General features: G+C 38.3%; 2 protein-coding genes across 3 annotated transcripts in view; one reads left to right on the top strand and one right to left on the bottom strand.

Moving 5' to 3' along the window:
* Positions 1 to 1,986: 1,986 nt before the first annotated feature.
* Positions 1,987 to 27,689, bottom strand: part of LOC131788649 (nucleoporin NUP188) — a 33,612-nt gene continuing 7,909 nt past the window's right edge. The window contains exons 19-56 of one of the 2 annotated variants that reach the window (XM_059105725.2): positions 27,614 to 27,660; positions 26,969 to 27,041; positions 26,474 to 26,603; positions 25,709 to 25,780; positions 25,453 to 25,548; positions 25,191 to 25,311; positions 24,515 to 24,602; positions 23,837 to 23,919; positions 22,645 to 22,901; positions 22,215 to 22,323; positions 21,665 to 21,787; positions 20,805 to 20,895; positions 20,213 to 20,300; positions 18,771 to 18,871; positions 17,539 to 17,628; positions 17,119 to 17,223; positions 16,199 to 16,264; positions 15,718 to 15,821; positions 14,928 to 14,991; positions 14,469 to 14,542; positions 13,967 to 14,042; positions 10,503 to 10,619; positions 9,847 to 9,924; positions 9,379 to 9,464; positions 8,885 to 9,039; positions 8,304 to 8,407; positions 8,002 to 8,136; positions 7,817 to 7,885; positions 7,558 to 7,644; positions 6,900 to 7,091; positions 5,766 to 5,903; positions 5,498 to 5,572; positions 5,061 to 5,224; positions 4,588 to 4,666; positions 4,367 to 4,498; positions 4,044 to 4,102; positions 3,564 to 3,693; positions 1,987 to 2,828 (exon numbers count right to left, since the gene is read on the bottom strand). In XM_059105725.2, coding sequence (XP_058961708.2) covers positions 2,640 to 2,828; positions 3,564 to 3,693; positions 4,044 to 4,102; positions 4,367 to 4,498; positions 4,588 to 4,666; positions 5,061 to 5,224; positions 5,498 to 5,572; positions 5,766 to 5,903; positions 6,900 to 7,091; positions 7,558 to 7,644; positions 7,817 to 7,885; positions 8,002 to 8,136; positions 8,304 to 8,407; positions 8,885 to 9,039; positions 9,379 to 9,464; positions 9,847 to 9,924; positions 10,503 to 10,619; positions 13,967 to 14,042; positions 14,469 to 14,542; positions 14,928 to 14,991; positions 15,718 to 15,821; positions 16,199 to 16,264; positions 17,119 to 17,223; positions 17,539 to 17,628; positions 18,771 to 18,871; positions 20,213 to 20,300; positions 20,805 to 20,895; positions 21,665 to 21,787; positions 22,215 to 22,323; positions 22,645 to 22,901; positions 23,837 to 23,919; positions 24,515 to 24,602; positions 25,191 to 25,311; positions 25,453 to 25,548; positions 25,709 to 25,780; positions 26,474 to 26,603; positions 26,969 to 27,041; positions 27,614 to 27,660 — 4,047 coding nt within the window. In that variant the 3' untranslated portion in view covers positions 1,987 to 2,639. The remainder of the gene's footprint in view (positions 2,829 to 3,563; positions 3,694 to 4,043; positions 4,103 to 4,366; positions 4,499 to 4,587; positions 4,667 to 5,060; positions 5,225 to 5,497; positions 5,573 to 5,765; positions 5,904 to 6,899; positions 7,092 to 7,557; positions 7,645 to 7,816; positions 7,886 to 8,001; positions 8,137 to 8,303; positions 8,408 to 8,884; positions 9,040 to 9,378; positions 9,465 to 9,846; positions 9,925 to 10,502; positions 10,620 to 13,966; positions 14,043 to 14,468; positions 14,543 to 14,927; positions 14,992 to 15,717; positions 15,822 to 16,198; positions 16,265 to 17,118; positions 17,224 to 17,538; positions 17,629 to 18,770; positions 18,872 to 20,212; positions 20,301 to 20,804; positions 20,896 to 21,664; positions 21,788 to 22,214; positions 22,324 to 22,644; positions 22,902 to 23,836; positions 23,920 to 24,514; positions 24,603 to 25,190; positions 25,312 to 25,452; positions 25,549 to 25,708; positions 25,781 to 26,473; positions 26,604 to 26,968; positions 27,042 to 27,613; positions 27,661 to 27,689) is intronic. The other variant, XM_066171860.1, reaches the window with a different exon arrangement.
* Positions 11,752 to 13,532, top strand: LOC131788648 (BTB/POZ domain-containing protein 6-B-like). The gene has a single exon (XM_059105724.2). The coding sequence runs from the start codon at positions 11,828 to 11,830 to the stop codon at positions 13,157 to 13,159; it is 1,332 nt and encodes a 443-aa protein (XP_058961707.2). The 5' UTR covers positions 11,752 to 11,827; the 3' UTR covers positions 13,160 to 13,532.

Raw genomic sequence — 27,689 nt, 5'->3', positions numbered from 1 at the left:
TGATCATTTTCAACGTTTCGATAAAAGCAATTGAATTTGTTTTTTGTTACTCTATAAATGTTAAAAAATATCAAGAGATTTGTTTTCTTACCAGAATAAAATATCCCATTTCCGAAAAAAAAGTCGTTTCAATATATCACAGGATTATCTCGCGCAATTCAGTGGCATCTTAACCTGTCTCAGAAAGCACTTAGCATGGGCACTTTTATGAACATTAACGAGGAAATTTTCCACGCCTTTTTTTTATTCGCTGCAAATGTTAATGGACAAGAGAAGACACTATTGCCTTTGAATATAAACATTGAAAAAAAATGAAGACAGCGTTGCATTAGAATTTTCTAGAAATGTTTTAATCCATGGAAAAGGAGACTCATTTCATAATTGTCACGAACAGAAAATTTTTCCTTGCAGTTGTTTTCAAGCGTTACTTGAAAAAAGCATCAAAAAAGCTGTTATTTCACATGGCAAATGTTTGTGAACCCGTTGCGTTATGCACACCTCAGTTTGTAGTGAACAAAAAGTACTTTCAGTACAAATGTAACAAGAGAGATGACCTTACACTGCGTCAGTAAACATGTATTTTTGTTCTCACACCTTGTACCGTTCCTCACAGAGGTTTTCATTCGCCTCGCTTCAGCAATCAAGAATCACTCCCAGCAGCACTTACTCAAACTCCCTGAAGCTGCTATAAAAGCATCTTTAATTTCGCAATTAGATGAAGAGTTAGAAGCTCCAGGAGAGCTCCATTCATAAACCTTTGTTCACTTAAACAAAGCTGAATTTGAATCAAATGATGCGCTGATGTCTTTACACTGACGGTAAAGGAAAACAGTTTACGAGTGTGACGTTCAGATATACTCATGCTTGGTTCATTGTGCGTCATAACATCTCGCTTGCGAGTCGCACTTCATCCATTCATAAACCATTCCTTTTACGACCCAACTTAGCTTTAGTAAAGTTAAAAGTAGGAAGTAAAGACTACTAAATGCTCCCTTTTTTCAGCCAAGGTCATATTACACCTACTTGAAAGGGTGGTAATTGCAAGCTTCAATCACTTCAAAGCCGCTCTATTTATGCAGATACTCGCTTGCTGGATTCATATTTTTGCTATATTTAGTGTTCTTTTGATTCATTTTTATTTACGTAGTCCTTTTCTTTCGGTTATTTATTTGAAGCCGAAGTTTCTGGCAATCAAAAGGCGTGATTTCTTTCGAAAAGTGACAAGCGTCTAACGTTTGCACAAAAATAACCTGCCCACGGTTGGACACTTCAACCGAGGGCAGGGTAAAGTGTGTTTATCCTGCGGCGCTTGTAAGCGTAGGTTCAAAACTTAGAATAATTGCAGGTTAACGCACTCAGCGAGTGAATTATCGGGATTTACCTGCACGAGTTCACGAACAATAAATGAGGCTTTACTGAATGCGGTATTGAAAATTTCGAGTTCATTATTTGTGAATGAGTACAGGTAAATCCCAATAACTCACGAGCAATGAGTGCGTAAACATTTTTATTATCCAAATTCAATACCCTGCACAAACAAACACTGTACTGAAACCTGTTGACAACGCGCAAATACACCTCAACTAGCTTGAATGAAAAATTTAAAATTAAAATAACCTTACCTTTCAAAACAGATATTTCCCAAGCAGTTGCCCTCTTGGCGTTTTTAGGAATTGCATCATCAATAAGGGAATCAATGTCTGCATCTGACAAATCGTCAAACTTTGAGTCAGCCGAAGCCATGATGTAATGACAGTGGTGTGATGAATTTACACCACGGCTATTACACCACGAGAATGACGTCAAGGACGTTGTTTCGTCACAACCCAGTATAACATAGTACAAATCAGGCGATCAAAAATCGGAAATCGTACTTAGAAGTGAATGAAAGGACAGATTGGTATGAGAAGACCCCATTGCCAAGAAAGTAGGAAGCCAAAAGGAATAACTAAGTGAAAATGAAGACGACAAAGAGTTATGAAAACTGAAGACGCAATTTTAATCAGTATTAGGAAGGAAAGAAAACATTTATTTACAAATGAATACAGTTTTACGTAGACAATCTTACTTATGTACTTAAGTTAACAAATAGCGGAATTAGAGCTACACAACCCACGATTGGCGCACCCATTTTTAACCACAAAATTGATGCTCTTGAAGCAGAAAGAAGAAATAAAAAAAATTAAATTTGGTTTACGCATTACTAAAATTCTTCAGGCTGCACTTGACGTTACTCAATACCCATTCAAAGTTGGATCTGAATAACTTATTGCCCTACTTCACGGTGAGCAATAGGCTGGTGCTTTAGAAAACCTCTTCCTTGACAGCTCACACAAAACCTCATCAGATCTGAAGAGTGTCGTACACCTATTTCACGGAGACCTTTGTTCCCGACTGGTTGCCTCGCTTGAGATTGTGGTTGTGTATTCTTAAAGCAACCATATCACCGAAAATGTAAACTATTCTGGTAACTTGTCTGAATCAATCCCACCTTGGTAAAAAGTTAGCTTCATAGGGGTGGCTTCTATTGTAAATTGCTCTCATTCGGATACCAAATAGGGAACAACTCGTGAAAACTCACACCTTGAGATTCACTAAAGGTTAAGATCCGATCTTTTCACAGTGCGTGCATGTAATGTTTATCTTAAAACTTGCTTCACAAAGGTATCAGCCAGTTTAAAGAACTTCTGTTCAGGTGCTTCGGTGAAAGCCAGAGCCTTAGTCGGTGTCCTCCTTGCTGCGCTGCTGGGACTGGTCTGAGTGCCCGCTGGTGATGGTGGAAGACCACGTCTGGCAAAGTGGCGGAAGAGACCTCCAAGAAAATTACCCTACAAACAACAATCAATGTAAAAAGGTCAGACGGTTAAAACTGTTTATTGACCCTCTGAGACGACTGGCCAGGAAACTGTTTAGTGTAGGGGCTGTCGGGAAATTTCTCCCCTGGCACTCTTCACGCGACAAGGTCAGAAAATTAAAACCTTTTTCTGAACCTGTGAGAAGAATGGACTGGAACCTGTTTAGTGTAAGGGCTGTCGAGCTTTTTTTCCCTGGAATGATATGAGGATGTAGAGGTGAGGGATGAAAATAGTACTAGATTTAGTGTTGAATCGAAAAAATGGTAAACAGAAAAGCGGAAACGCAAAGCACAATATTGTCAAGGGCTCTGCTCAAAGTAGAAACCAACACTCTAAGTTCAAATCACTCTGCCCCAGATCTTTCAAAAGGGGTGAACCAGTATCGCCTCACAAACCATTTTTTAACGGCGCTAGAAACAACGACGAACCAAATTTATTCATTTTATTTATTTGCAATATTTCGATAGGGTAACTCAGTTCAGCTTTAAAGCTTGAATTGGGGCCTGGATAAACGGTAACAAGGCCAGACCACAACACCGTGAGCAACGCTCCCTACTCTGCAAGAAATGAGCGGGTTTTTTAACGTTCCCCAACCAACCAACCCAGATATAAGGCAGGAGACAGCGGCCTACAGTATCTCGTCCTAATCCTAAATTATTGGAACGTCTGATCATTTGCAGATGTCATAGTAAAGGCAGCACAACTTACCAGTTCACTACCAAGCTCTCTCTTTAGAAATTGCTTGACCCGCAGGTCCAGTCCGGGATCCCGCAAGTATCGACAAGCCTGAGATAGAGCGATGATCAACGCATTCTCCATAGTGAACATCAGAAGAGATCTACAAACAAAGATAGTTCCAGAAGATTCGAGTTGGAAGCAACGAAGAATTTTACTTTCTTAAATACAATTGCAGGTAAAATAGATACACAAACTTCGATATTGTACCTTGCCACACTGTGCAAGTAGCATGTTTCGTAAAAACCAATCAAAACGCGTGTAAAATTCAGCTTATCATATAAACTCCCATAAACAATAGATATTGACCAATTAGCGCGCAAGAACATGACAACATGAAAGGAAATAACAGATGGAGAGCCACTCGTAACTTCCTGAAATAAAAGGCAAGTCTCCTCAGACAAAGAGCTACTGCAAGCAACCATAAATTATTCAGCAAACTGTACGTCTCACCTCGGTAATGACTCCGACAGAGTTCGGACTGGTGATTTCACAGGTGACTTCAGGTCAGCCTTCCAAGGCAAAAAAAAGTTCAAAAGTCAGAGTGATAGAGGTATATCTGAGAAGTGTACGACATATAACTGTGAAAAATTACAACAGCGAAAAAGGTTATGCGTCGCACCAGAGATAAATAACTACACAACTGATGTAAATGAGTATAAAATTTATATTTGCATTCATTGCACGGTAAGTAAACATACATTTCACGACAGAAAAAAAATGTACCTAAACAATGCCAGAAACGTATGGTTTTGCAAAAAACATAGAAAACTCACTGGGCCAAGATTGGAGAGGGCCATATTGAGGCAGGCCAAGAGAGTACCAAACGACAACGGCTCTTCAGTGTCCACAGTCGGGGAACTGAACCCGAGAGAAAGCAGCGGGGGGAATTCCTCAAGATCCATACCCTAAAAAATAGCACAAATATAAGTGGTTAAATACTTTGTCGAACTTTCAAGCTTATGAACAATTTGAACAACCCACATCGCTTTCCTACCTGATCTATGAGAATACCACAAATGTCCGGAGTAAATTGCCGCAGCATCGCCAGTGAGTTGCAGAGAATCTTCAACAACCTGATGATTATGAAAAAAACAACTATTCAGTAATCAAATTTTTAGTCGACATTTAATGTCCAAATGGGGTAATGCAGCCATGGTAGGTTATTTACTTCATACAGTATCATATAATCATAGTGCTAAATTCTGCATGCAACATTGAGGGAATAAGAATGCAGTTTCTTTTTTTCGCGATGCAAATAACAACAACGAAAAAAATTTCATAAATAAGCTTAAGATTTAAGACATATTTCCAAAACCTTCAACCACCTTAAAAGTGTTGTCACAAAAGAATAAGTCGTCTCAGTACAAAGCATGCATTGATCAGACCCTTTCTTCGTGCATTATCCGCAATCTTCAGCCCTAACTTTTGTTAAAGCATCTACATTATCTAAACTCAAAGCATGCTTACTGTGACTGAGTTTGAGAGACAAGAGGGCTGTTTCTAAAAGAGTCATCATCTGCGTATGAGTATGTTCTGAGCATTTCTCTGGAGAAGGTTTGGCTCAGCGAGAGCTGCACATCTGGTGTCGAGGCTTTCCCGTGTGCACTTGAGCTTGCACGCCCTTTGGACACCTAATGTAAGCAAACGTCGACAATTTTCAAATTCCATATATGATACGTTTAAAATATATTGCAGCACATTGTGCTAAGTTCGTCGCCCTTTAGTTGCCAGTGTCAGGAGGAGATTCCACTACAGAAAGTCTATCGTTACTCAAAGCCATGTAAAATTGACCACCTTTCGTTTAAATTCACCAAATTAGCATTCGCGTGCAGCAGAGGGAATAATATATTAATTATGATAAACCGGCTTAAGATTTTAAGCAAAGGAAGACATTTTTCGTTTACCTCAAGTAAATGAGCAAGCAATCTTGGGTGAGTCAGCAGAGCTATGCAACTTTGGCAAAGAACACCAATACGGCTCTGAAAGGAAAATTATCATTTCGCTAAAACAGAAGTTGATGGTAACAAACCTCTCTCTTACGGACTTCAAGACTATCAGATATCAATTCAAACGGTCAGGACCCACACTCCTAGTTACAGACTTCAATTTAGTGATTCTACTGATTCCGTCGCTTCAAGCCCTGCATAAAACCATTAATGTATTGATAGTTACCTGAAGTAGTATTAACACATCTGGCAGAGTGAATCTCCATTCGTGAAAAAAATGAGCAAGTTCCAGTAAGAAAGCAGTCACTTCCTCTGCTTCCGCCAAAACGTCTGAAGACTGAGACCGGCTCACAGAGTTCAGGGCCTGAGAGATACGAGTCAGTGAATAGAAATGACATCAGTTGAGAACTCTCTAGATTTTCCAGGACCCGCGCGAACCCTGGAAATACTTGTGGAAAAAAGATAATTAGTTGGAAAAAAGTTTACGAAGGGATTACGTCAAGGAAAAGGGCAAACATAGCCATAGTTGATCCAAAATAAGTTTGCTGATGGCCGTCTCCCAGGTGTCTTTGATGACCATGTCAAGGAATGCAAATCATTTTGAATAAATTTGTATTAGGCCACGGTTAATGAGGCCAGTTGCCATCTTATACCCGACGAATTAATAAAGCGACAAGATCAGTTACCAGTTTCTTTCGAGCATTTCATTAGGATAACTCCGTTTCAAATACGCTCTTTGTAATATGTGTTGAATATAAATAAAACAATAATTGAAAAAGTGCGTGAATAGGAATAGAAGGCCAGTTGAAAGCCATTCCGAATAAAGTCTATGAGAATGTGACATTTAATGGCAAGAAAATGAGTAGCGACGCAATTCTTCCTCATGGTCTAAATAGCTCCTATGTCTACCGAGCAAATGTAAGTGAAACGTGAGATATTCCCTGGTATATTACTGGCACACATTGGATAACTTGTACACATTGTAATAATTTAGTGCAGATTGTCCTGGCTCTCTATCCTTTCCACCCCCAGTACTTATCATCTACCTTGTCTAAGTTCACCTCAGTCAGTTGCTGTCCTTCAACTTACAGAAAACACTGTGCTTCATAATGAAAGGACACAAGTTTTGTAACCCTTGTTCGACAATGGAGAGCTTCTTCAGTTAGAGATCATTTCCTTTATTCTCATAACCTTCATATGTGATTCAAAGGTGATATTGTACAGAGAAATTAGAGGCTAGTCACTTAGGGGTCAAAGGATGAAATCTCTACAGTTATATCAAATCAGCTTTCTTGAAACAAAAACCAGACATAGCCCAACTAACAACATGTACATAAAATCGAAATACGTTTTTGTTGACCTCTGCGAGTCTTTCTCTGTGTACTCCTGCAAAGTCTAGAGCATCTTTGAGAAAACCATGTCTGAGTGTGCGCAGCATGGACGCCATCACAGCGAGGGAAAGCTGCCACACTTTATCCCAGCTTCGTTGGCTACTTTTGTCCGAGTTGTGAGAGGATATCTGAGACTGGGGACCAGATTTGGGCCGAGAAGCCTGCGAGAGAGAAAGTAACGATGAAGTGAGGTCTTCAAGTGCGTCGTGGTAATATAAGAACGCCGATTTCAAATTCTAGTATACACAAAGTAAAGCCGGGAATATGTGAACAAATGTCTAAGAGTGAGGTTTTGGATGGGAACGCGAACGGATTTTCAATTTCATGTTAGATATACCACGCAATTCAAATGGCACTGAAAAACAAACAAACAATAGGAGCAGGGTTTGAAAGACTGTTTCAAGTGTAAACCCGTTGTTCGATTGAAATGAAAATTATGTCCAGTCTTGAATCCGTCACAGGTAGACGATGACTACCAGTCACAAGGGACTATAATTATAACCTTCCCTTTCTCTGTCAGTCTACTTGATATTCGTGGCTAACATGGATATATAGAAGAAGAGTCACGTCTGTGTAATACGCGTTCAAAGAGAGGAGTAAAAAGAGCTGGAAGGAAGAAATAATTACCTGTGGTGTGCCTTCAGAGTAAGTCAGCGATGCCAATCCTAGGCAAAGTGGTTGGGATATACTGTTCATGGCCAGGGCCTCAGCACTCTGAAAAATTAGCAAGAAGTAAGAACGAAAGGTTATAATGGCTCACACTACGAGAGATCGGGCAATTTCACAATTGCGTTTACAAATCAAGAATTTGAAACAACATACAAAACATGTGATCAAAAAATGCAGTGACGCAAATGTGTTGAGATAACACAGACACATTTCATACCATTGGTATTCTTGACAGCGACAGGAACAAGTGAAGAATGGCTTCGGTGAATTCCACTTTCTCGTGCGTCTGAACAAGAAAAAATATTAGCCGTAATGTTGATGTGATTAAATTAAGTTCATCGTGAACACTGTAAACATATCATGCAAAAGTTATGCTGATTGGTTTCAAAGGTTTCACAATACCTTAATACACACATCCAGGGCCTGAACAAGAGACGCAAACAGCGCATGCTCTCTCAACACAGGAAGCCACTGACCAGGGTTGGCGAGCAGTATGTTCAGAATTTCATCGATGATGAACACAGACAGTTCAAGAACCTACAATACATAACGCGAAAAATGCTATATATTACTCAAACAGAATAAAATAAAATTGAAGTTTTACTTTTTCAAACGGATGACTTTGGTAAGCAGTTTGAGAGGACTTATCAAAAGAGTGGAAACATACGTCCAGGCATGCCAAAAAGTTTAATATGTCAGCATACCCTGTCTTGTTGCTTCTGTTCGCTCGAGAATCTTCCTCTTAAGTATTCCAGTGGTTCACAAGCCAGCGGTAAAAGAACCAACGCATGACTGCTCAGTAACGTGTCTAAATACAACAGGCAAATTAATACGGTCATTTGAACTGAGTAACCATGGCCTCTACTGTGCCCAATTGTGGTACATGGGTAATGCAGCTGTAAGCCGACACATGACCTTAAAATTTACAACGAATGGAAAATTGTGAGCAAGCACTAACAACAGTTACACATCAATACGAGCCAATCGTTACGGTGAAAGTTTTTAACTAATTAGAAAGCAGTAGACTGCAAAAATTAAAGAAAATGAGCTCCTCAAGGTTACGAGAGCCCACACTAAGGTGATTACCAATAGTCTTTTCTCGGAAGGTCTCTACTCAGGAGAGAAAAGAATACAGCTTCTCAGGAAAAGAAGCCTTCCCAATATCCAAACAGTAAAAAAAAAAAAAATGCTTAAACTTTACAGCGTCCGCGAGACACGATTGCTCATGCGATTCACAGGGCACAAGGGACAAAAGAGGGGGGGGGGGGGGGGGAGAAACACTCACCGGATAAGTTTTCAGTCCTGGCGTACTGAAGCAGAACTGAGAAGGACGAGAACATGGCCACACGGATATGGACAAATAACTGTGTGTCATTCTTGTGCGCAGTGTCAATGACATCCACCAAGCACTGGAACACTGGATTGGGATCCCGAAGACAGCTGTGAGACAAAGTATTTCAGAAATTGACAGACGACTCTACTTACACAGATGTTTCAAATTTTCATCACATTAATCCTTCCAAGGAGAAACTTGCATGCTCACAAGTTAAAATGCAACCAATGACGTTATTATGAATTCTCTCAGAGGAGAGGGAGGACCAAATCCCAAGTGGACAATAAGACAGAAGCAACAGTTTTTGGTTCAAGTTCCCTCTAGAACTCTGTTCAAGCTCTAAAAACCGAAACAACAGGATTGCTTGTAGGCGAAAAGGTAAGGCTTATGTGAAAAAAGCCCTTACAACATTCCATAGCATAAACAAATCTATAAGAAAGGATTACCTCTTCCACCTCTTGAGCAGCATCAGATAAAGACTACTCAGTTCAACAGACGCATTTATACTCTCTACGGCTACAACTCTGGAAACCTGCAAGAAAGAGAGTCGAATGTTAGTATGCAGCGTAGATACTCAAAGGAAAACCACGATTCGAGTGGGATTTAACACACAGCAACCTCTAACCAGCTCGTAAACCACATGACTATACATATTGTGCCGAGGAAACGCGTAATTTTGACTCGTTACTAAATGAGCCGTTCCCCTTTCCACGTTAGCTATTTCTAGAATGCAAACTTTTCTAGCCCTTGCATCTAAGATTTTAAATATTTGGAGACAGGTAACAGTGTTTCTAGATTTGCTGTTTAACAGGCCAAAACATCTCACAATACCACCCACAGCAATGCATTGTCGAGATATATTTGCATTTGAACTCTGCCAACTGATAGCGATATGGTACTTTTAGACACAAAACCTGGGACTTGAGCGCCTGAAGAGTATCCTCCAAGATTAATCTTCTTCGACGAGTATCGTTTAGACCAAATATCTCATTCTGAAAAGGCATATGACAAAGTTAACAAAACAAAATGTGATACATGTGTTCCGATTCCAGAAGAGAAAAATACTTCAGCCAGTTTTCAGCCAATTTTTTTTGAAATTATCTATTTCAAATAAGTGAGCACCTTTATACCGTTATGAGAAAATAAGTCACTGAAAGCAGTTCTGGCGATAACAAAGCCACAAGCACGTCCTCAAACAAACCAAAGAAATCCAGGATACGTTTTGTGAATTAATGTAGCAGTTCTTTGGTATAATTTTTTTGTCACTCTATAAATCTTACATAAGCCAATCTTTCTCGGTCAAGATAGTTGGATCTTGTTTCTACTATGTTTAACCAACAACTATCAGGGAGTCGAGGGCCATAAAACCCCAATATCCAACCTTCTTGACCTCACGCTTAGTCGGTGGCGTAAATGTCTAATGAACCCTCACTCAGGTCAACTTAGAACAAACAAGATTCCGCCCTAACAACAAATTGTAAGCCTTATGAACAGAGACACCTGTTTATTAGCTCAGGCAGCCATAACAAAAATTTATAAGGTAGAATTAACTCAAGAACGTTTCTAGTACCTGAAAAGAAGAACAAACAACTAAATATGTTCTCCAGGCTTTGAGCAGTTTGAGTTTTTCTTCCTCAAACTGTTTTTCTTGATCATCGTCCATAGATTGATCCAAAGACTTGAGGAACTGCAACAGAAAATTCAAGTATGACACCATGATTAGTTCGTAGACTCAAAAGCTGGTGTAGAATTATGCACTGTCGACTTGGAGAAATTCAAGATGATATTTTGGAATATTCTGCCGAGAGTTTCCTCTTTACTATAATTTTCTTCTAATCATAAATTCTTGAATTCCCCGACCTTACGCTTTTCTTGCATACAATTGTTTGCTTAAAACCAAAAATGGCCTCCGAAGGTTAAAAAAGACCACCCGGCAATTGCTAGCAATTACCATGCTGAAGTTATCACTCCTTTTTCGTTCGAGTAATTCTATCATTAGTAAAGACATGTAATAATCTTCTAATCAACAGACTTTTAGAAACGGATTTTACCATAAAAAGTTAACGTTAAAAAGCAACGACCTTTCGACCGCTCTACGATTATTGTCAACTTGAAGGATAAAATTTCTTTATCATGCGCTTATATAATTAATTGTAAAAATGCTAGTGAGATACTGACTTAAACTCTAAAATATTTTCATAGAAACAAACGAATGTTTCTTCCAAGATTTTGAAGAAATGTCAGAGTAAACTGGACTGTTTGATCTTTTAAATGCTTTTTATTCGAGAACTTGAACCAAAAACAGAGTGATTCGATCCGTGTTAAAGTATTTACCTATCCATTCACTTTTAATTTTGTTTCTTTCGCCTCAGCGTTTCTTTTATTATTCTTGCGCAATTTTTTCGTATTGTTTCTATGAAAATATTTTAGAATTTTAGTCAGTATTTCATTAGCATTTTTACAATTGATTATATAAGCGCATGACAAAAAAATTTTATCCTTCAACTTGAAAATGACCGTTGAGCGGTCGAAACGTCGTTGCTTTTTAACGTTAATTTTCATGATAGTCATCGTCCCAATTTATTGCGAACAATAAATCTACAACTGTTGTTTTACGAAAAGATCTCCTTACACTTAATAATGTATCAATCAAGTTGACTTGAATTGTTAGGAAACATAATTAATTCTGGATTCGTCTCGATTTGATTACTTCCGCTACCTCATCACCCCAGGCTACAATCGGTCACGCAAACTAAGTGCATGGCAACTGAGCTCCATACCGCTGATCAGAGTGACACGCAAATTTCTCATAATCTTAAGTAGCGACACGCAGTTTCTATTTTATTTTAGCGTTTTGCTTGACTGTTTCGATTTGTACTACCAAGATCAGAAGTCATGTTCACCGTCGAGAAAAACTGGCAAACAACAAGACCAACCATCAAAGAAAGAACAACGTTCATGCTCAACAATGAACTCTTCAGTGATGTCAAGTTCGTTGTTCGCAAGATGCATGGCGAAAGTGAAAGTCTACAACTGATTCCAGCTCATAAGTTTGTGCTCTCGATTGGCAGCCCTGTCTTTGAAGCCATGTTTTATGGTGAGCTGGCCGAGACTGAAGACTCAATTGAAATGCCTGACGCCGATTACGAGAGTCTGATGGAGTTTTTTCGTTTCATGTACAGCGATGAAGTGAATTTCAGCGGAAGTAATGTTATGGGAGTGTTGTATTTGGCGAAGAAATACATAATCCCATCACTCGTTGATAAATGCTCGGAGTATTTGCTAGATAACTTGGAGCCATCGAATGTTTTCAGCATCCTGCCATCTGCTCAGAAATACGAAGAGAAAAACCTAGTGGATCGATGCTGGAAAGTGATTGATAAACAGACAGAGCTAGCCGTGAAATCTGATGGATTTGGTGAAATCGAGAGGTCACTACTTGAAACAGTTGTCAAAAGAGACACGCTGACAATTGAAGAGATTGAGTTGTTTAAAGCTGTTGACCTGTGGGCTACAAAGGAATGTGAACGACAACGTTTAACCGCTGATGGCTCAGTGAAAAGAAGGATGCTTGGAGAGGAGATAGTCAAAGCCATACGCTTCCCAACGATGAAACTGGAAGATTTTTCCACTGTTGTATTGGATTCTGACCTTCTAGAAAAAGCGGAGATCAAAAATATCATCAAACGCCTAAGTTCAGTTTCGACGTCTTCAACTATTTTTCCTGACACAAAACGATATGGCACCAAGATATCGAGTGTTTTCGAAAAATGTTGCCGGCTGGGTTTAATTTCTTGGTTTTTTCAGCCTTATGGTGATGGTCGTAAGGACTGTATCGATTTCTCGGTCGATAAAGACATAGCTCTACACGGATTGTGCTTCTTTGGTCGGAATGGGCAATCTCATTCGGTAACTTTGAAGCTAGTAGACACAAACACCAAAAAAGCGTTAAAATCTTTGACTGGAACATTTTCCTCAGTGAAGTTAGATTGCGAAGAATACAGCTATGACGGTTTTGAGGTGCCTCTTGAAGCAATTTTGTTGAAAAAATACACAAGATACGGTATAAGGGCTTTCATAACAGGTCCTAGTTCGCCGATTGGGATGAACTTTATCAACCCCGTTCAATGTTCGGGAGTAACATTTACATTTTTTAAAAGTGAGGAACCAGGATCTAGAACAGACGTTAGAAATGGGCAATTTCCGATACTGCTGTTTTCTCTTTAGAGCATCGCGTAACTTTGCCGACTACTAACAGCGCAAGCTACTGAACTGATAATGCTTCAGTAAGCACATACATTAGGGAGAAGTAATTTGCTATAAAATCGTTCCAACTGAAAAACAGCTTTTGGCGCAATGTTGGCTGGCAACTTTCAGGTCTACGGTTAACTAAGCTATAATGGCCGATTCCTATGTTATTCCTGTGTCCTCTGAAAAAAAGTGCTTGTGGAACATAGATTTAGCACTCTAATTGCGTTGCATTCTTTAAATTTATCGATTCAGCATTTAAAGGTCTGCTACACTGTTTTAAGTGAAACAGTAGGTCTTGAAATTGAGACTTAAATATGTCTTTCTGCAAAATAAACTGATCTCCCGGTTTCGTCTGTCACAGTTGTTACTGCTCTAATTTCCAATTTCAATTTTACATCAACATGCGAGCAACCGAATGGATGTTCCAGATTGACTGAAAATCCATGTGATCGTTGTACGCATTTGATGACAATCTGTCCGCCATTATGATTGGGATGCCCTTCGTTTTAAACTACTCCTTCATCGAGTCCCATGCTTTTGTGTGACTCCGTCGTAGCGCACGCTTTTCCCACTTAGTTAAAAGCAAATGGAAAGACTATTATGCAGACTATCAAGTGCCCTACCGTTTTTCAGTCTCGTCAGGTGGAAAAGCACGAATGTCAGACCACAGAACAGCTGCTAAGTAGACTAGTCGTGTATAACGTGTATGGTGAATTTAACGGAAACGCGGTAAATTGGGACTTATCCGCTCCCTTAAAAGGTGTAAATCAGAGTAATTCTCACCTGACCCCAGTACTGATATCTGTTCTCCGAACAGAAAGCTTTCATGGATGTCTTCAGACTGTCGTCAATTTGACCTCTAACAAAGTGATAGTTACAAGGCTGTTAGTCATTATTGAAGCCCTCTACAATAGATTATTTATAGCCTAGAACGCTAGGAAAAAGGGGAAAAAAGCCAGAAAAGAAGTAAAAGCTATTCGAATATCAAAATATAACTCAAAAGCTCCTGATCAGCGGTCCTTAGTCAAGATAACACTTAATATCTAACAAGTTCATCCTTGAATATGACCAAATGTAATGATAACATTGGGCGAACGTTACATGACACACGGTCTATAAGCTCCTTGACACATGACTTTAACCTACGATGATGTTTAGTTTTTGAAGGAGGGAGCTGGAAATTTACAGGGAAGTTTAATATTTTACGAGGCCAATAAAACCCGCAAACAATGTATTGCGAATAATGGATGAAGACTACACTCACAGTATACACATACAAAATTACCTTGAGACATAGTAAGCTTCTAATGCAATTATCTGCATGGCATAACAACTTATTTCCATGTGATATCTGTAATCCTTTTCAATACAAACAACAAAATGAACGAAAGAAAAAACAAGCTGGATGGTTGAACAATACTTAAGCAAGGAAAATAAATTAAACACAAAATCAATTGAAAATTTATATTTTATTTCAACCATGATTTTTTTTCTTATCTTTTTGGAAGAAAATAAGAGAAAATGCAATTGTTTTTGTAGCCTTTTTTTTCTATATCCTTTAACTACAATAATTATCTGCAAAGGTAAAAAATACCATTTATTTTGTAAGATACTGTACACGTAAGAAATATATTCCCAAATATAAGAAAAACAATTCTTTGTTTTCCACAACAGCACTGATTAATAAGTCTGTTGCCTAAAATATATTTTTGTCAAACAGCTTTTGCCTACAGTCAGTATTTACCTCGTCTTCATGTGATTCTATTCCTGTTATTAATGGCCGAGTTAACTTCTCCCAAAACTTTGGACTGTTAGAGAGGCAAAGAAGTCTACATTAGGTACAAAAGTATTTGTGTTTATGCGAAGAAAACAATGCATTTCATATCAGCTGATAACAGCCAACATCTCAGAAGAACAAATCAACTTTTCTCCACCGTCTTACTGTATTGCTAATGCACTGGATCAGATTGGTCATGGGCAAGAAAATTACCAATCACAATTCCTCTCTCTATCCCTTGAGTTTTTCAGTTTATTCACGAGGGGGATCCAGTTATTTTTGACAGTAGGGTTTGAAATTTATTCTCGACCAACTCACGCCCTCTCCCTCTCCTTTCCGCCTTTCCCTTCCCCTCTCCCTCATCCCTCTCCCTCCCCCTCCTCGGTTTCTTTCCATCCTCTTTCCTATTCCCCTCTCCCTTCCCCTTCTTCTCTCCCTCTCCTCTCCTCTCCCTCCCCCTTTCCCTTTCCCTTCCCGTCCCCTCCACTCACGGTAACACAGAAAAGCTAGTGGAATAGTAATACGCAATCCTATCGATGCAAGAATGTCGGTGTCAGACAAATAGTGAAAAATCCCACGAATCGGATGAGTAGGGTGTGGGGATCCCAAGACACCCCCTCTGGACCCCCCTCCCCCCTTCCCCCCATGCTATAAACACCAGAGTGACCTCGTATGGTTATGGATCATTAGGCTCGTGAGTGAACAAATCTCCGAGATATCAACTACATCACAGTTATTGAAGGTGTCCATAAATTACCTCATTCTTACTGCCATAAGAGCAGCATCCCTTCTATCATGCCACAGAGAGTGAAGTAAAAAGAATGTTGCAGAAACTAGCTCAGCAGGAATGTAGTGACCTGCCTATAAACGGACGGAAAATTGTTTCTGGATGAGAAGTACATTTGCCTCAAACAAACAAAGTAAAACTGAAAGTTGTCGTCACGATAACAAAGTAGAAGCCCGACTTTAGTAAACAGAATTAAAAAAAATAAGTCAGGCAAGGACTTTTGATAGTCGTCGTGTATACGAATTTTATTCTCCATCGTTGGTAAACTTTGCTCACTGGTGAGAGAAATTGTCAACCTGAAGAAATATATTAGCACTGGGTCGTTAGTAGGCATTTAATGGTCTATATATTACAAAAACATTCATGAGATACTCATATCAGAAAAGATTTTAAAAAACATAACTGCTCCTGATCATTTAAGAGACAACACTATTCGTAATGACACTTTTACCTGTTTCTCAGGGTCTATAATATCTAAAACTGCATGAAGACAGCTATTCTGTCCAATGACAAATTCCTGAAAAGAAAATTATCGTTTCATCAACATCAAATTGTTGATAATTCATCACTTGACTGATTGAAACGCATCATGACTGCAATCCCTCTGGGGACCTGATAGGAGGTAAGTCATTTACCCACCAGGGATGTCACGGAAATATTCTTTGAGGCCGAGAGCCATAACCACTGTATAATAAGCTGTAAAACAACCACGATCAGTGGTTTTGATAAAACTCAGCCATCTACATGAAGATTAACTTGCAACGGTGAGTAACGGTACACGATTAATAATATGACAAGCATTTGTCCTAAAACATATTCAGCCGTCAGAGACACGAATTCACTTTAGTAGAGCACATGAAGAAGTGTACGCCTCTGGTTTTATGTTTTTTTTGTTTGTTTGTTTGTTTGCGATACATGGACAGACCGGTCCAGTTCAGCTTTAAAGCTGGTTTAAATGGGAACCTGTATAAACAATAACAAGGCTAGACCACAACACCGGGGTTACGCTCCCTTCTTTTTGCGAGAGGTGCACGGGTTCTTTAAGGTCCCCTGCTAAGCAGTGCAAAGTCTAATCATTACAGTACAAAGTCTAATCATTTGTGGATGTCAAAGCAAAGGCACCACATTTTCCTCAGTTATTTTATGACCCAGATTGTTTTTCTGATCTAGGAGTTCAGCCCTCGACCTCCTGCAAGGCAATAATGAACTACCAGTCACAAATTGGGATTTTATAAAGAAAAACGACTCTTTCAATGGTTCCCTGAGCAACGGTAAGAAATAAGCCCTGTATTGCATGGTAGGTTAGGACGACAACTTAATTCCTTGTAATGGTCACGGAATATTTTGTTGAAAATGAAATTATCATTGTACCTTGTCATCTTTATTCGTCAAATCAAGAAAGAGCTCAATCAGTCCAGGTTGTGTTTCAACAGCTGTTGCTATAAACTCCAGTATAACTGCTTTGAGTTTGATATCCTGCAAATAAATCATTTAAAGCAAATTAGATAATAATAATTATTATTCTCACTTTGAAGGGAAAAAGAAGACTCCCATAGCTTACAGCTTAAGTGAACTAGATCAGTACCTGAAACTCCCCTAACACACATTTTAACAAATAGCCCCACGCGCCAACTTGTTCTTTGTGAAACTGTCGATAGACCATTGACGTCGAAATCGCCTTTTGCTAGTCGTTACAAGAGGAGAAATATCTTGTTTTCCATGCACTTAAGCGTGGATGGTACCTGTTAGCTAACAAGAGAGTGTTAAGAGTCATAACGTGTTGTTCAGTACCTCAGTAAGAGTCCTTAATCTTGACACAAAAGCGTCTCTCAGAGAAACAGCCTCAGCACCAAAACTTGCATGCATTGACATAGGAGCCACCTTAAAAAGGAAAAATAAAATAAAATGAAAAGCCCAGAAGTCACCTTGAGCCTTCAATGAAAGACTGAGTAACTAAATGTTAGCTACATTTAAGTGAACAATAGTACACCTTACAAAAAAGTAACCTGTGCTTAAGGATATCATGCTGGATAAATGTTCAGCAGACAATCAGAACTATAAAGCAGAGACTTAATTCCCAGTTCAGTTGAAAAATGTTTCAGTGATCCTTAAAGTTGGCAATGCAAAAGAAAAATGTGTCCCCTCTGGGGACCTGAAGGGAGCAAGAAATCCACCCTCCAGGGATATAACAGGGAGTTTTTTATTTAGGCTGAGAGCCATGACCACTCTACAATAAGCTATAGGTGGCTTTGGTAAAATCCAGCCACTCATTAAGTGACTTTCAAATGTAAGTTACAAAAAAAAGAAATTGTACGTCAATTAAAGATATCCTCTTACATGTACACTATACCTAACGCTGAGATACATGTACACCTTAGATTAAGCTGAATGAGCGATGCGAACCCAAAGACCTTCATAGTACTCTGCCAGTAAAAGGTTCCATTTTTTGTGGTACCCTTCACACCCAACATGGGCATACCGTAATTTCCGTTCATTTACCCGCGCGGCAGATTACCCGCATCGGTCAATTTTTGCAATAACGACAAAAAAAATTTCAACAGATTACCCGCACTGGCAGATAACCCGCACCCAAAAACAAAAGAAACTCATCGACTCGCACAAAGTTCCTTCATTGTTTTTGTTGACATGATATTCTTTAGCGTGCAATTAATAAATTTTCACACTTTTTGTCTTCGCTGTTTCATTGAGAATGATACTACTTGTAAAAATCCGTTCTAAAAAAAAGAAGGGACAAGAGAAACTTGATGACATGAGAAGCTGCACCAGGACCATGGTTCACCCTTTTTAAACCCACTATCATGAACCCCAAAGATCACAATTCTGATCTTTTTCTCACAAGAAATAGTGGGAAAAGGAAGAGAGATTGGAGAAGGAGAAAGAGCAGAAGAGACTTAATGACAGCCAAAAAAATGGGAGGTCACACCTTAAAAAAAATTCCATAAGGAGACACACCTAGAGAATTATTTGTTAATCACTAACAACCCAACAAAAGGGAGACATACCAAGCATATTCTCTTCAGCAAGAGTGTTGCCAGGGTTGGTAGCTGACAGTCCAGTCTGTGATGTATATATGACGCTATGACAGTCACGAGTTGGTTATTACCTGAATGGAATAAAAACAGTTGATTATCCTAACCACAGCTCGAGTAGTACCGGTATGTTTTCTTTTCTTTTAATAAGAAAAGTGTTGGATAGTAATACTCAAACCCACAGTGGCCAAACTTTGCACGTGATTATCTTGGCCAGACTGAGGGAGAGAGATTTCACCTCCCAAAGCTCACGTACTTTAATAGTATGTCTTCTTTTCTCTCAACAATAGTTTTCCAATGAAGGGGAAATTTACCTATCAGATATCATTACCCAGCCTTTGTAAAGAAGAGGTTGTTTTGTTAGTTTTTTTTCTTTTATTTAAGGGGGGGGTGTGGTTTGCTTGTTTTCCAAATGAAGCTACAAGAAGCATACTTCACTTCCTCAGTGGAATGCTATCTGCATTTCAAACCTCCCCCCCAACCATTTGATAATTTCCACTACAAAACAAGTCCCAGGTATCAAATCATACTTCATAACGCAATACAGTGCACCCAGCAATGGTTCTGATCCTGCCTAACACATAAAGTACTGCTTACTAAAAAATCACCCTCTGCATTTTCCACTGGGAAGACAAATCTACCAATTTTTGTTAAATAATACCAAGCTAAACATGCATGTAAACTATCATCAGTGTCCAAACAGAAGGTAATCATAATTGTGATAAAAGAAGACAACCAAAATCCTTGATTCCCCAAACATCTGATGTATCCCCTCTGGGGACCTGATAGGAGGTATATTGTCTACCCACCAGGGATATAACAGGGAGTTTCCTTTAGGCTGAGAGCCATAACCACTCTACAATGAGCTGCAGGCAGTTTTGGTAAAATTCAGCCATATCCAATGACATGTTATCACACATACATAAAATAATAATAAGAAGAAAATGTAAAATAATAGAGAAACAAAAGGAAGTACAACATGTAAAATCTAATATATAGATTTAGCCAAGCCTAAAAGCTGAGCTCGCATTTTTTTTGCTGCACATCTTAAGGGCACAACGCCTTGTGCAGGCCAGGACTAGAACCTGAGTCGTCCAACTCGGAGCTCAGTGCACTGACCACTAGACTACTGGACAAAGCCGTGGCATTGGTGTGCCTGTGGTACAGTTGACATCTTGTACGGTTGGTCGTACGGTAGTAAGTCCAAATTTTTTTCGGTTTGATGGGTTACTACTATTTTGTATAATTATGGGGCTATGCTTTGCGAGCTCTGCTATGACTAATAACAACTGTATTAATCAATCACAGTTTATCATATCATGCCCTTTGGCCTCTTTTGCAGACAGCAATTGAAACTTGGCAAGGCAATTCACCAGCCCAACTCAGATCACTGTACTGTTTATATCAACACTTGCCCCAACTTGTGGAAGAGCTTCCTTTATCCCTCAGTTGATGAATCACTTGTGTTGTCAGTGCTTCTTCCAGAGGAGAGATGTTATCATCCTTATAAAAAATCAGAGACATGCATAATTATTGAGCTAACAAAATTTGTATGTTGATGCTCTTAAAATTTCTGCAATGCATCAGTCAATTCATCAGTATATTCTTAAGTATTCCACAGTCCAAAATGGAAATATTGACAAAAATTCCATGTCTCCCCTCTGGGGACCTGATAGGAGGCAAGTTAACTACCCATCAGGGATATAACAGGGAGTTTTCTTTCAGGTGAAAGCTATGACCACACTACAATAAGCTGTAGGTGGCTTTGGTAAATTCAGCCATATAGAGGTCACCAACCACACTTGTTCCAAATAATTACATCAAACCATAATGACATGATGTATTGACAATGTCAACTCTCAGCCAATTCCTGCCCAAATACATGTAATCCTGTGATAACAGCTATCAAAATCATATCTCCTTGGCCTACAGCCTCTTGAACTGCTGTAAGAAAGTAATCAGCAAAATTGGTGGACATTTTAGTAGCATAATTCTAAATAACCAAACCTTTTCTTTTCTAGCCAAGAGTCTGTTCAGCACAGAAAATGCCAGCTTGATAAGTTCAACAAGGGCTATGGCATATCCACCTGTAGAACTACTGACAAAATAAACACAATCCAGATTACAGTCAAACATGTGCAGCCAGTGGATCAGAAGGCTTCCTACATGTATGCTTGAGTATGCTAAAAATGTCTTACAGGAGTTGCTTAAAAACATTTTCATCTGCTTTTATAATATGAAAAACTACAATAACAATAAGATATTAGTTGGAAAAAGAGGCAATAACAAAGAAATTGATGGATAATATTAAAAACTATAAAGTGCACAGGCAATGAGAGAGTTCTTTTAATAATTGTATTAATTTTCATTAGTCTTAATATTCAACACCCTGTACAGCATGTGTAGATTAACCATCTAAACCCAAAGAGTTACCAGCTTCTAATTTTTCCTAACAATAACACTGATGAGTCATTCAATGGGATCATGATAATATAAAGAAAATGATCACCAACTAACACTCTAAGAAGCTTTCATTCTTCAACTAATTCTCCAAAGGAAATGTAAAGGGAAGGTAACATGGAATATGGATATTGATGTTGGATTGTATGGGATTATACTTTGTTAACTTTGTAACCCTTGTCTAACAATTTATTTTAGTATTCAGGCTTCATGCACAAAACAATCTTATTTCGCTCATTCAAGAGTTTCAACATGTGACCCATATGTACAGGTGTACCATACACAAGGTTTTTTTGATACCCTAATTCTTGAAAACATTTCACAAATTTTCGAAACAGATCCTCATTTTATGAATATCAAAAGATTATTTTTAACAAAGACCATACAATAATTAGTACAAAATGTACCTTCCCACAGACACAAGTTTATCAACAGTATCCACCCCTGTGCCAAGAATGTTGAGTAGTGACTGTCCAGCTTCTGAGTATAACAAACCAAGAACTAAGGTGTCCTGTAAAACTGATGGAGTCCTTCAAGAGAGAATATAACATCCATTAATTGGTACTTTACCAGAAAACTTCAGTTGAAATGAAATAGAATAATCTTACTCTGCTGTTGGAATGAATCCAGATCTCAAGTAAGTGGGGTCTTATTAACTTTAAACAGTTATGACTGCTTTGTTACAAACTATATGTGCTGTGCTCTCCTTTGTGGTACCTCCCACAGTGTAGAAAGCCTGATTGATGTTGTAGAGGAATCACAGCCAGATGCATCACTGGTCATCCAAATTCTACATGTATATGTACCTTAAGAGGAAGCATGCATATGGAAAATTGCTAGAGCATAAGGCTCCAAATTATATTATCTGATAACAGTCCAAAGAATGGTCCTCATTGCTCATAACATGTACAGTTATAGCGACAAAGCTAAAGGGTAGAAATAAAGTTGCACACTGACCATGGCAAATCTGTGACTTCAGCTTCCATTGCATCACTGGCTTGATCAGCCATTTTTTTTGTGAAGTGAAGGCCAAGAACAACATTGAACAACTGAAGACATCTCTTCCCTTTGTACAAACCAAAACAAAATTCATTCATATTTTATTTGGCTCTGATGTGTGGAATTTATTACACCCATTCCCTCAAAAGATTGCTTTAAAACTTAAGAGCATTGATTCATGTAAATTTAAAATCAGCTACATAGCAGAGAAAGCCAAAGAAAACTTTTGAACACTAGATAACATGTACAAGTCTATAGCTTTATAGAATTATTTCATGGTTCTTCAACCCTGGAAAAAGAGCCATTACATATTTATACAAGTCTCTCTGAATTGGCTATAAAGTAAATGTTTTCTATAGAAGGACACCAATCCTTTGTGCAAACTTACCAATTTCTTCTCTGTCCCTCAGGCTACCAAATCTCCATTTGTAAAATCCTGTGAACACCTCTCTCATTATGAAAACTAGACAGGCAGCAAGCTCGATAATACTAATTGCCCGATTTCCAGATTCCTCAGCATTACTCATTCCATGAATCAGCTTCAAAAGAAAATCCAAGGTTGCCATGGTGACAGGGTAATAACCAATTGGCCTCTCTTTAGTGCTTAAAATTGCACCGAAGTTTCCTGGTGCTGTGCCAAGGAACCTGAACAAGATACAAAGGTGCTTTCATTCAAAGAGTTGAACATTGAAGGATAACAAACTATTATCATTTTTGTGAAAGATGATGTATTTAGTCAATGACACAGGCATACTCAAAGAAAAAGAACTTCAATTCCTCCCAATGGGGTTGAACCTACAACTTTCCACTTAGAACTTGGGATGCTCTACCACAGTGTTATAGGAGATTTGTGGCAGGCTGTGCTGTTAAACCCTGTAAGTCCTGTGAATGACCAAGACAAAATTTCTCCTTACTATATCTATACAATATCATGAAGGCAAGTGATGAGAATTAAGAAGAATACTACTTGATCTGATACCATATTCTCCAAACTCACATACTGAGAATTGTTTGGCAGACCAGTAAGAAGAATTACTAAATTAAATTAGATCTTGGGAGTTAACCCTTTGACTCCCAGATCAAATTTGTCATTCTTCTTACTCTCGACCAAATCATAATGATTCTTGTAATGTTAGTTTAGAGAATTTAGTATTGGAACAACTAATTATCTCCAAATTGATATGTTTCTTTATTCTCATCCCTCATCTGGTTGATACTGAATTGATATTGTAAGGAGAAATTCTGTTTTGATCACTCATGAGAGTTAAAGGGTTAATCAAATACACATGTATCACTCATAAGCAGAGAAATTAGAAATATATCAAGAAACCACGCGATTTCTATTTCTGCCACCAAAATAGTATTCATCAAAGTTTGCAGCTTACAATAGTTTGAAATTCTAAAGAAAAGGAAAGCAGTAAGTTTTAATTAAATATGCTTAAAATATGCTAAACTTAGACAACAACATTTAGAATATAGATAACCTGACAACACATGCAAAACTGTAACACACAGGTTGAAAGACTTAAAGCTACAGATCTCTTTTTTTTTTCTTTTTTTTTTTATCTCAGACTACTCACTCCACTTTGGTTTTGTCTGACTTCGACATTTTGACTGAAGTGTAGTGAGGAAGGAACCCTGTCTGTTGAAGATGATGCCACACCTATGTACACAGCAGAAATGAAGAACACAATTTTAATAAAAGTTTTATGTATGTGACAAAGATCATGTTGTATGTTATTGTATGTTAACTTTATGCAGGGTTGTTACCAAATGCCGACTGCTGACTCTTGAAAAAGCAGCGATCACTCAGTAAAGCAAACTACCACCTATCAGGTTAGGCATTAACAGCTGTTTGCCATCTGTGAGCTATCACACCAGAAATTTCAACAAGCAGCCTAATTCTTTAGCTAGAACCCTGTTAATGGTTAGTGTGTTAGACTCAAGATAGAGCTGTCCCTGTTTAAACCCTGGTGGAATCACTGTCCTTAGTGGCCTGATAAGACATGCTACATAAAAAGGTTCTTCTCTCTACCAGACTGCTGGGAAACCAAATAAAAACTTGGGCAGTTTGTCATATCGGGCTCAAAAGTGTCAAGTGCCCATCAAAGAGGGTGTACAGCATGAGTGCCAAAAAAACATTGATGAGAAAAGTGAACATACTCTCAATTTAATGGGTAACCATGATAACAACAAAATACCATGTCAAAAGCACCTTTAAAGGCAGCTTTTTGTAAAAGGAAAAAATTGTCTGTTACCTGTTCTGGATCTCTCAAAGCAACAGTAGCTAAGCATGTCAAACATGTGGCAATCAAATCTTGGGGAGGGTTTGGTGATGGTGTACACCTAAAATGAGATTGAACATGGTCAAGGTGATGGCAAAAATCATCACAATGTGTTTGGGTTGCCATTCTGTGGGTAAAGTCCTCCAATTCTTTATCAATTGATGGCCACTTCAGCCAAAAAATCATGTACTTCATCACTTAAGTCTTTTGTTTTTCTGACAACCTTACAGAGCATTGCACACTGCAGCCTCTTGAAAAAGTTATGGAGAAAGACAAAATTTATTGGGAAAATGAAATGGAAACACATATCACAGTAAGGGGTAACCCACAGTCAAAACAGAAAATTTCAAGCCAAAGGGCGATAACTTTTGGTCTGGATACAAAAAGTCTATACTGGAGCCAAGTGACCCATTAAACCAGAGTTTATTCCAGTTTCAATGGAATGAAGTGACTAAGAGTATCACTACTCCTCCCTGGATGGGATGGCAGTCCATCACAAGGTTACTCCCAGTACTTCATAAGGCTTCCCTCACAACTATTCACCAGAAAGTATTTACACTCTTAGTTGGAGAAAGGCACCTCTACAGTAGATATGTTACTAACTATAAAACAAAATGGCCAGATTTATATCATAGTTAGGTTGTGTTACCTCTGAATAATCAGATACAGACGGGAAGAGAGAGGCTGGAGATGAACAGCCTTGCCCCAGTCATTGAGTAGGACCTCGTTGACTAACTCCACAATACAAATGACATTTTGACAATCCACAGCTAAATTCAAAACAATGAAAAAAACAAACTTATTTACCATAACCAGTCATTTCACATGACACATACAAAAAATATTGCTATACGAAATTCAGACTAAAGGTCAGAGTAGAACACATGATTGCAATGCATAGAAGTGCTCACCTGCTCCAGATCCCACAGATTCAAGGTATGAATCAATTTCCAATGCAAAAAGTTTCCAGCAGGAATAGTGATAACTCCATTGTATTATAGCAGGTCCTGGACAGCAAGCAGTAGCATCGTGAATATGCAGATTTAAGGAGACCAACACTTACATGTATATGCTCCAGATACCATTTTCATCTTTGATTGTGCCTCTGGTACTGATGTGTATAATTTCAAATTAAACATCAACGTATGTTTCCCAAAAACTATTTACCTTCAGGTACGGGAGCAACTTTTCCGCATGTGCCAGCAGGCATAATGAGTTCTTTTGAATCTGGACTAAACACTGATAAATGAAACAAAAAATAAGACGCGTTTTTTTGCTTCTCATTGAGGAGCAAAAAGATTCAAACCTTTTACAATGCATTGTTTTTATATTTCTGTCCATGTTTAAAATTTCCAAAAGATGCCTTAATATATAGATATACATATATAAATGAATGTGGGGGTAGAGTCTACCTTGGCATAAAGATACACCTTAACTGGAAATAAATATAACACATGTGCTAGAAATAGCCTACACAACCCCCTGCTAGAAAAAATACAACACATATGCTAGAGATACCCACCCCTAGAAAAAAAAAAGATTGACACTGAAAGTAATTATTGTAATAACAATGCCAAAAAATTATCATCTTTTTCTTTTTAATTCAAACTTCTGCCAACACAATGTAGCTTTTTCTTCATTGTTATTCTCTGTTGGACATGAACAATTTGGCACATGGAAGCCCAATATGGCCAATTTTTTTCTCTAAAATGATGTCCAGTTTTTTCTCTAAAATGGTGCCCAAAAATGACAAAATATTTGTTCTTCTTTTTCCTTCTGTCTTTAGTTCATCAAATTTAAAGCCATGATGCAAAACTGTTCAAGGCTAATTTCAGATACCCTGTATTTGTTAAATTTTAGAAAAAATTCCACCATTTTCACATCATTATTATCCTGATTCACCTCATCAACAATCATCTAAACAGTTCTTACAATTCTGATAGAGGAGTCTTGGATTAACAATCCTCCAGATCTTATTAACACCAGAACAGTCTATGTCACTCAGCTGGTTTTCTCTCAGCAACTCAGTGTATGATGTCACTCTGTCCAAATAGTCATAAACCTTTGAATACAAACAGATTAGAACAAGTGAACATCGATCCAAGTTTACATTTGTGTCTTTTCACTCAAATCAAATTTACAATAAGTTAGCAAAGTTGCTGAAAATGTCACACTTAAGTTAAAAGCCACAAAACTCAACATTTCCAGAGCTTGACCTGCCTTAGCTCTGACAAGCACATCTAGTGAGTACATTTTTCTTAGGAGTTAGGCGTTGTCTCACTTATTTTCTCAACAGTTAGCAAACAGCCCTTCCCTTTCCAAGAGAGGGGGGAGAGGGTTAGTAATCATTTATCACCCACTATCTAAATATGACCTAATGCATATCTTACAGTATTTGTTACAATGCTTTCACAAAAAGTAACAGACCTTAGCTGCAGAATCCTTGTCACCAGCTAGGGATTTCAGAAGTTGCACAAATGGACAAAACTGGAGTGGAAACCTGAAATAAAGAGATCAACATGATCTAAATATGAATAATTTCAATCACCAGAAATAATGATTTTGTATATGACAGAGATTTTCTCTGCTAAGACAGGATGCATTTCCCTTTAAACCAAGATGTCATGTTGAGGAAACCATCATTATAGTTTTGTTAAAATAAAATTCATCACTTTTGAGGGAAGTTGCAGTCACCTATAAATCAACATTTCTGCAATAAAAATCTAGTGAGATTATATTTCCAATCACCACACACACTTAAAATGTTTTATTCATTAAGCTAAATAAGTTTTGCTAGTACATCTATAAAATTAATAATAATAGCAACACCTCTCTACCTTTACTGAGAGCACTTTTGGAAAGAAAAGTTAAGTTTCTTATGGTTCTCTACCCAAAACCTTCAGATCAACATCAGTACCTGAGCAACTGAACCCCTACCCCTCTCCTATCCCAACAACAGTCAAATGACAACAAGTCAAGGTTAATGCTAGGTTAGGGGAGGGGTAGGTACGTAGTTGCTCAGGTAGTGATATTGATCCAATCCATTAACTGGAAACTTTGAAAGAACCTTACCAACTTCTGGCTGAATTCAAAAGGAGACCAGCACCTGTATTCAAGTCCTGAAAATATTATAGCATAAAAATTACCA

This window comes from Pocillopora verrucosa, chromosome 9, assembly GCF_036669915.1.
Source record: "Pocillopora verrucosa isolate sample1 chromosome 9, ASM3666991v2, whole genome shotgun sequence".
Classification (NCBI taxonomy): domain Eukaryota; kingdom Metazoa; phylum Cnidaria; class Anthozoa; order Scleractinia; family Pocilloporidae; genus Pocillopora; species Pocillopora verrucosa.
The sequence above is the reverse complement of the archived record's forward strand: the minus strand, read 5'-3'. Positions and strand labels throughout refer to the sequence as shown.

Excerpts from the sequence above, each read along its gene's own strand:
- LOC131788648 (XM_059105724.2), top strand. The coding sequence starts at position 11,828 with ATGTTCACCGTCGAGAAAAACTGGCAAACAACAAGACCAACCATCAAA.